The sequence below is a fragment of the Manduca sexta genome, unplaced genomic scaffold (genome assembly GCF_014839805.1).
Source record: "Manduca sexta isolate Smith_Timp_Sample1 unplaced genomic scaffold, JHU_Msex_v1.0 HiC_scaffold_576, whole genome shotgun sequence".
Taxonomy (NCBI): domain Eukaryota; kingdom Metazoa; phylum Arthropoda; class Insecta; order Lepidoptera; family Sphingidae; genus Manduca; species Manduca sexta.
Genome location: NW_023595381.1, coordinates 1 through 9604, shown reverse-complemented (window position 1 = coordinate 9604; position 9604 = coordinate 1). Strand labels below are relative to the sequence as shown.

The following is a 9604-nucleotide window of genomic DNA, read 5'->3' as shown; positions in this document are numbered from 1 at the left end:
TGCCATTGGACCAGAGGCGATCTACTATGCTACGTTACTACTATTGTTTAATAAATCAGCCAGTCGTAAGCGGTCTGAATAAACCTCAGTTAAAAATGAGTTCATAAAACTTAAGCACGCAGTTGGCCTGAACGTATATGATAGTGGTGTGGTTGACATCGCAAATGTTTGCGAGTGGACATGACGTCATTCGATGTGCATATCTTCCGCGCAATATAGTCGCTAAAGTTGGGGCGAGATTGTGTTTTATCTGGTGATATGATGAAGCATAAGTAGGTATAATGGTAATTTAGGATATTGTCATAGTGAAAGTTTTCATCCAAATCTGTTCAGCGGTTTGTGTCAGTATTTAGTTGGCAATAAACGTCCAAAGACCTTCACAAACTTAAATAATATAGGCATGTAAGTAACCATCTGAGCTCAAGTAGTTATCATTGGTATATATTGGTACATATTATATTAAAATCAATTGAGAGATATTGAAAACGTTGCCGCCATTTTATATGTATCTAGTGCAATAAGATAACAGCTTCTTTGCAAGATTTAAAAATAGTTAAAGTCACTGTAAATAGATCAATAAACGAGCCTGGGAGATACATTAGTGATTCTTCTTTCACAATGTACTGCAGCATCAATAATGTTCGAAGGGTAAGAAATGTAAATCAACTAGTTTCAATTCATATTTCAGAAAATCGCACATTTGTCTGAAGCAAGTTTAGTCAGGAAATAAAAATTTAAGAAAATATTGTGTCCAAACTCCACATTATGTATTTTTTTACTAAAATATTCTACAAATGCCATTTCTTTTTAAAATTACTTTTTAAATACGTTTTATGAAAAACGCTTTATAATTCCATTTTAAAACAAGTGCAGAACTCCGCAATTCTCACTCAAACAATTTAATTGTAAACAAAGGCTGCGGTGGCGCCAAAAGGCTAGTTGTCATAATGGCGGACGCGCGAGTTAATTTGCTCAAGTCTGCCTTGTGAATAATAAACAGTGGATAAATCAACTCGCCTGAAGAAATTCTCATGAAAGTCTCATTACTACAATAATTAAAAGTTCGTATCGTGCTAATTGTACATTTCGTTACGTTTTAATAAATGAAGATTAGTGCGAATTAGTATTTCTGTTCTATGATTGAAAACATCCACTTTTTCACAAGTCTAGTGAAATTCAAATCATAAAGTGGAAACTAGTATTTTTCGGAGAATGTTAGCTGGAACTGTAAAAATCGTCTCATGATTTCCAGATATAAAATTAATTGGGTAGTTTCCCGCCACAATGACAACTCTTGTGCACCAGCAAACATGATCCTAACCTTCTTGTTGTGGCATCTTGGACGTCCGAAGGTTATTTTTATAAGAAATGGGTTTTCATGATTATTGCTTGAGGCATCTAAATCAAGTGTCGAATTATTCTAACAGGAAATAAGAAGTTTACAGCCTTACTATATCACAAAAACGCGACTCGTAAGTCGATGTTGTTTTATTCTGATGTTTAATTAAACTAATTCGTCAGTCACGTGATAGCCTCTCAACCAATCACAAAACGACACGGTGTCGTATAAACTTTTTAAGCTAAATTTTAAACACGCGGATGTTTAATTCTTTTACATATTTCAGTCGATAAAAGACGGAAAACAAATGAACATGATATATATAGACGATGGTGTGTACGGATGCCTGCGAGATGTTGAGAAATGGCATTATCCCAAAAAATTTAAAGTAAGTATTTTTTTTAACAACCAAACCATGATAGAATTTAGCTCATCGATTGATAACCGTTATGACCATAAAAAATATATCTTTGTACACATTTTACTACAAATTCGTTGTTTTAAATAAATTGCTGGTAGGATATTTGTATGCGTCCGGATAGCGAACATGTTAGTGTGTCGCGTTCCAGGATCAATCCGTATACTAGATTTGAAAGAGGCCAGCATAATTGTATCGACTGTTGACGGATTATCGCCTCTCAATAATCAGTCAATAGATACTCTATTTGAAAATAAACTATCAGCTTAATTATAATTTCACAGGATAAATTTAAGCCTATATTTTTAAGTTTTATAATTTTACACGCTTTATAATTTCACAGGATAAATTTAAACCTATATTTTAAGTTAGACCTCTAGTAATACAACGGTGAAAACTGCATTCAATACCATATACTAGTTTATCCGTGGTATGTATACAAACATACAGGCAGACAGAAATTCTCAAAACTGTTCGTGTAATAAAGACCCCCAAATTATTAATTTTTCGAATATATATAATGTAGATTCATTGATTAGTGACAGTTTTATATAGATAATGTCATTAGTTGTCAAATGCAATAAATTGACTAACTCCAACTATAATTGTTAGTTAGTTATGACGAGCAGATATTAATAAGAAAGTAAAGCGAATTTGGTAGATCGAATATTCTATTGACCTATGTATTAGCCCGTGACAAGACTTGTCATTGTCTTGTGTAAACCAATACTCGAGTAACATTGTTCACTCATTCCAACTTGTCCAATTTGCGGTGCCATTTAATATTGAAATGTTACTATTGTCCATAAATGTACGCTAATATATAAGGGTTTGTATATTTAAATGCACTCATCTCAGGAACTACTAAACCGATAAACCGAAAAACACTAATAGGAACCTACATTACTCCTGAGCATATAGGCTTTTATCACAAATATTTACCGAGACTTTTATTTCAGAAATAAAAGATTCACGCGGTCAGAACTGTAAGAAAAGTCTAGTATAATAAAGTCTAGTAAAGGTTGGGTTAATATTTAATGCATGGTACTGTCTCGATGGCGTAGTTGTATTACGTTACGGTGCTGAGGGTCTCCGAATTCGATCCCCGGGTTGGGCAAAGTGATATTGTTTTACACTCAATATCAACTGGGAGTCTAGAATTTGTGCCCGATATGGCGATGTTAAGTCTATTTATGTATGTGTGTGTGTAAGTGTTTCGATTTATGAAGTATTAAATGTCATATCTTTGGGAATTTTCAATCAATATCTTCTACATATTATAATATTATATAGGTAATGTTATACATTGTTTTATCCAATTATCTAAGCATATTAGCAAAACATATGAATTTATTTTAGCGATCAACGGAAAATGACACGGGGCCTCTCGAGGAAGCCACGTTATGGGGTCCCAGCTGCGACTCCGAGGATCGTATAATGCAAGACTACACGATCCTCCTACCACGGTGCGTGGCTCTGGACTGGCTCATCTTCCCAGGATCGGGGGCTTACACCATCACAGTTTCCACCAGATTTTCCTGTCTAGAAATTCCTTTGATACGCTCTGTCGTTTCTTTGGAGTTATGGTATGAATATATTTTTATATTTAAATTAATCGTAATGGAATATAAAAACTAAATATTTAGATTCTTTATTTATTATTAGGTTTAAATGTGTTTGATACTCTTTTTTTGTACGTTTACTAGATTTTGTTTTTTATTGAAAAACTTACCCGTATTTATTATACAATATACATACAATAAATAGGGGATATAATTTACAAAATACGAATGAATTAACTGGAATTAAAATTAATCCGATTAATTTTTCAAATTACTTAATTTTTTTCAGGAATCGAATAAAAGATAATGAAGTGTTCGCGGCTAACGATTTTATATTAAATCCGGATTTATCGACACCACTTCCGAGTACTTCGCCGCCTTTGCTTCAAAATCACACGCTTTACGAACGTCAATAAATCGCACGACATAAAATTTGAGATCTTTATATTGTACTAGTATATTTTATATCCGCCCGGATAGCCACCACCGTACACTAGGTGTTAAAACTCGCCATAGTGGACCATAGTGCGTTCCGGGAGCCTGTGTATATCCGATTCCAACAGGCCGGCATAATTGTGTCGACTGTCGAGGGGTAATCATCTCTCGTCAGTCGACATATTGGACCCTACTCGACTTATCATAAAGTGCAGTGTGGTCACTTTGTCGTGTTCTTATAAAAAAATACTAGTACCGAATGCGGCGGGCTGCTAGAGTCTTGCCAACTAATCGTGGCATAGAAAATATGGCGGCAAAATCAAAAAAATATACCTTGTAACCGCGGGTAAACATCAAGTGACTAATGTTTTTATTAAAGATCGTTAAAATAAAAAATATTTTTTTAATAAAAATATAACTGTAAGATAAACTCATCTTTTTCTAAAAGCGGCGGTAGCCTAGTTGGGTGCGGAACGGTCTGCCAAGACGAATGTCCGCAGGTTCAAATCCCAAGGGCACACACCTCTGACTTTTCTAAAAAATCATGTGTGTATTCTTTGTGAATTTATCGTTCGCTTTAACGGTGAAGGAAAACATCGTGAGGAAACCTGCACATCCGAGAAGTTCTCTATAGGAATTTCGAAGGTGTGTGAAGTCTACCAATCCGCACTAGGCCAGCGTGGTGGACTAAGACCTAATCCCTCTCAGTAGTAGAGGAGGCCCGTGCTCAGCAGTGGGCAAGTATATAATACAGGGCTGATATTATTAGTATTATTATTAAACTCATCTTTTTAATCTTCACGGGGTTATAAATCGTAGATTCTTTTGAATTTGCCGCTATTTTTTGGTGACACGACTCTTTAGCCAGACTCTACTAAAGAAATTATTGTGGAATAATTTATTCGCTGGCTCTCTATTATAAGGTGATATGGTAATTATTACTTATGTTGGAAAATGAGGTTTATTATGTTGGTTAAAATTGGAATAGACAATTTCCTGTTAATTTTTTTCTTCCCTGTAGATTTTATATATTAACTAGCATTTGCCCGCGGTTCCGTACGCGTGAAAAAAATTGTCTAGGATAAAACTCCCGCTTTATATTTTTCCGGGATAAAATGAAGACTATATTTTAAGTTAGACCTTTAGCATGAGTGGTGTTTGGTTTCAATTCCTTAGTTTTTGCATGACACGTGTACGAACATGCAGACAGACAAACAATCTATAAACTTTTGTATTGGCTTTTGTTGCTCTAATGAAGAACCCCATATTCGTTTTTCTTCAAGATCTATAATGTACTGACATCGGTTACAATTTTGTGATTATATAATAAAGAAGTTTAAATAATTCTGTTATAGTTTTAAGTCGATATGTAACACAAATTTTATTTCGCCTTTTCTGTTATGTTAGTTATTTAATTTTGTGAGAAAAATATAATATAAATAAACTTTATTGCATCACAAACATGCCTAAATTATTACATGCGAAACTCCTCTTGGTAACTGAATCATGCGCGGTATGACACCAATCTAAGGTCTCGGGTTTAGAACCTGGGTCGGGCAAAGTGATATTGAGTTTTTCTGCTCAGTATCAATTTGGGTTCTGGAATTTGTGCCCGATATTGTAATAGCCTTGTTATCTATAACATGGAACGAAAGACTGTGAAAAGTGGATTCCCTGGTTTCACCTCTGCCTACCCCTTCAGGAATAAATGTGAATGTGTTTGATTTTTGAATTATTCTTTTTCATAGTATCTGCCTGTGTATATTGACAATACGTACCAAATATAACACATGACTGTACGTATACAATATTTAGTGTTGTGCGGGAAGAAACATTTTCGTTTGTAGAATATATATTTTTGGATATTTCTTGTACTTGTTCGATACTTACGTCTCGTAGTCACGTGCCGCATGCCGCGCATATTTTATTTGCATGATTTGTTCGAATACCGTGTTCGAAATGTAGTATTGACCTACTTTATAAAATAAAGGCGACGTAAAAGATGCGATAAACGTAATTACTGGGTATTATGAGACATCTTATGTCTCAGAGTGACAAGTGCAGTGTGTTGTAGTACTTTGTAATTCACAGTTTGTTGCAACTATTTATGGGCGGTCGTATCGCTTACCCTCTGACGAGCGTCACGTCACTCAACGATAATAAAAATGATGTAAAATTGTTTACAAATTATTTGCAGAAAAGTAATCTTCAGGAGCATATTTTATTGTTTATTAAATCTGGGACAACCAAAGTTGTTTTAAATAGAATGATTTGATTGTGAAATGTTTTAGAAGTTTGGAATAATAATAATATAATTAAAAATGAATTCTCATTTAACGGCTCAAGTAGGTTTTACTAGCAGTAATTGTTTTTTTTTTAAATCTGTCAAAAGAAGAATAAGACGAAATGCGGGCGAGAATTGGGTATTTGACATAGTAAAGAAATAAATAAATTTGGTATTGAACATTATATAATTTAAGGTATTAATTAAGAATATTTGACTTAAATTACAAATAAAAATTATTTAATATTTTATTTTCCTAAATAAAAATAAGAGTTTTTGAATCTGTGCATCATTTACAAGAAACGTCTCAAGCGAGCAAGACTAGAGAACGTGACGTCACGATGTATTATATGTAATGTCTTGTCTATTGGTCTTGTAATTCCGAAAAGATTTTGGCGCGTTTCGCAGGTTTCATTAATATTTATTTGATTATTTCGTGTCCAAAGTGCACTTCACCGAAAAACAAACATGGAAATTGGTTTTATTCAAGCAGACAGTGCAAATTTGCCAAAAATTGTGTCTTTTATGATCGCAAATTTCTTTGCCTCAAACTCGGACTTTTGTTCTGCAGAATTGAGGAACGTGAAAACTTCATTGTAAGTACAAAACTATCCTTTTCTGATATTTTGTTCAATTCACAATAGATTACAGTTTGATTTATGTACTTAGCCTTATTTTGTTTTGCTATAAAATAACCTTTGTGTCATGCATATGATAGGTACATGTTTACTTTGTAGACTATAAATACAAATAATACATTTATTACGTTACCAATAAAATCATAACTTATAAGAATCTTACTCTGGTTAGGTACCTGTTATTTGTGTAAAATCTTTTCAACGAAAAGTTTCTCGTATTGTGGCTATCTGTGATGCTTTATTTCTATTTTTACAGATCATCAAGACAGTTGTATGGTGATGATGCTAATTCATATGCTAACTCAAATCCTAAAACATCAAGCTGATTACAAAGTGCCCGACATTCTTCAGTTCTCGATGCATTATTAGAGCATCAAGCATAAGAAAGGAAGTGACTGTGAAACGTTTTTAGCCAAAATTAATGGTGTTTTTACACAAGAAAATTTTTGTGGAAAGTCTGACTCGAGCACAACACGAAATTCAAGCATGGCATGAGTTAAGGTATTATTTATTTATAGGTATTTGATTGCATTTTAAATGTGATGTTGCCTTTTTAAATGGGATTTGATACTGTAAGTATTGAACTAATAAGATATTTAAAATCAATGTTCTAGAGCAAAATTCCCAACTTGGGGTCTGTGGACATATCTAGAGTCGGCTGATTTCAATGTTAAAGCTATATGAAGTTTCAGGTTGTGCTTAAGAGAAGCATTTTATTGTGATTTAAGGAGGTCTGTGGTGATCATCTTTGCTCATTTAGTGGTCCACAGCTAAGAAAGATTGGAAAATGCTGTCTTAGATTAATATATATTGGAATTATATGTTTCCATGTGAGATGCAATCTCAAAATGTAAATTAGTCTTGTAGCTTTACTAGTCTTTGATGTTTGTGTTCACATTCATATGTGTTGGGCACCCATTCTACAGGGCATCCTAGTGGGGATATAAATGTATATGTGGCCACCAGGCAGTCACTAGTTTAACATTTTAAAAAATGAATTTTCTTTTCAGGAATAAAAGCATCAAAAGCATTTGATGTTTCACGATGCAAAATAACTGTTGGATCCTTGATTGCCTTAATAATGGGAGCTAAAGTACCAGATACTCCAACCATGAAAAGAGGAAAATCATTGGACGAAATAGTAAGAAAGGAGTTGGAAAAAAAATATGACAAGATTGCAGAATGTGGTTTTATTATTAGCCAAAAATTCCCAATGGTAGCTGCATCGCCAGATGGTATTTTAGAGGGTGACACAGTTATTGAAATTAAATGTCCAACAAGCCAAAAAAGTTTTATATAAGTACTATATATGTAACAACACAATCACAGAAAAGTTTGCAGTCTAAGTTCTTTCGCGAAATGTATGTGAGTAATTTAACAAAAGGTTTATTTTGTGTGGCAGATTAGGAATTTGAAAAAAATAATAAAGTCCATGTAATACCAATAGAGTATGATGAGATCAAAGTAAATGATATTTTATCTAAAGTTGTAAAGTTTTGGAAGAATAATGTTTACAATCTATTGTAAAAACTTATTTTTATAACTTACTAACTCTAAATATAAAAAAAACAACTGTCAAGCGTATCTTTAGTGACTCTAGAACATTTTAAAGTACTTTACGAAAATTTGTCAAATACCCAATTGCTTCGCTATTCCGCATATTAAGACAGGGTATGCAATAATTAAGTCTAAACGACGCTTCAAGCATTGAAATGTGGTAATATATAGCATTCGTCATCCTGAAACATAAAGTTCTTCGTCTACAACGTTTTTAAACTGAATAAATTTCTTGCACTTCTGCCGCTAAGCGACCGAAGTAGACATTGCGAGGATTCCCATCCACACAAAAATTCCAGACTCTAAACTACTAAAGTAATATCTACCCAACTATGGAATTTTTGAAATTGCACATATTCCAGACTCGGGCTGATACTAAGTATAAAGACGAGTAGTACTCGACCCGGGATTGAACCCGAGATCTCAATACTGCAGTCGTACCGTAATACTATTTACTGGAAGGTCTCTCATATGTGAGAGTTCGCCTGTGTAGGTACCACCGTAATGTCTATTTCTGCCGCCAAGCAGCAGTGTGTAGTTACTGTTGTGTTCCGGTTTGAAGGACATTGTAGCCAGTGTAACTACTGGATATAATGAGACTTAACATCTCATGTCTCATAATGGCAAGCGCAATGGAATACCAAACAAAGTTCTGTAATTCAAGATGTTGGATGGTGTTTCTACTGTTTATGGGCGGTCGTATCGCTTACCATCAGGCGAATGGCAAGCTCGTCTCGTCATTCAAAGCAATAAAAAAAATACACCTACATCACCGAAGGATCGCATATATTTTGATATAACAATGAATGTGTATAACGGTAGAATCTATAACAAAGAGACAATATTGGACATGATCCTTAGCAGCCTTTATAGGAAACTTATACCCCTATATTATTCTTCTTTTATGTTTCCATCGCTTAATCTTTGCATTGTGGGTCTTGTTATCCATTAATATCTTTGTACCCTCGCCTGTATTTTTTATTGTGTGTGAATATTATCTAAATCTATGACAGTTATTTTTGTAGCTATTTCTATTTCTATTTTGAATACCATATTAATAAATATAGTCACATAAAATGTTTTGACCGCTGTTACGGAACGTAGTGTATATCAACGCAGTGGATACGACTCTAGAACCATAGATAGATCATTATTTTTTTATTTAATATTTTTTGTTGTATCTATGATTGAGCTCTTTTAAATTTTTGTAACTGGCTGACTGGCTGGCTGGATTTGTAAAAGTCGAAGTAATTATAACGAAATATACTAAATTCAAAAGTAGTTAACAAAATAATCCATTGAAGATATCCTTCTTCCTGCCCGAATAAATGCAAAATTAAGATACGGGCTACATTGTACAACAAAATTGAC

At 33.8% G+C, this 9604-nt stretch overlaps 1 protein-coding gene across 1 annotated transcript; it reads left to right on the top strand.

Annotated features, from left to right (window-relative positions):
- The first annotated feature begins 587 nt into the window (after window positions 1-587).
- On the top strand, window positions 588-4240 carry LOC119193485 (ornithine decarboxylase-like). Its single transcript, XM_037447091.1, has 4 exons — window positions 588-648; window positions 1626-1727; window positions 3117-3343; window positions 3609-4240. The coding sequence occupies exons 1-4, from the start codon at window positions 619-621 to the stop codon at window positions 3733-3735; spliced, it is 486 nt and encodes a 161-aa protein (XP_037302988.1). The 5' UTR covers window positions 588-618; the 3' UTR covers window positions 3736-4240.
- The last annotated feature ends 5364 nt before the right edge of the window (window positions 4241-9604 follow it).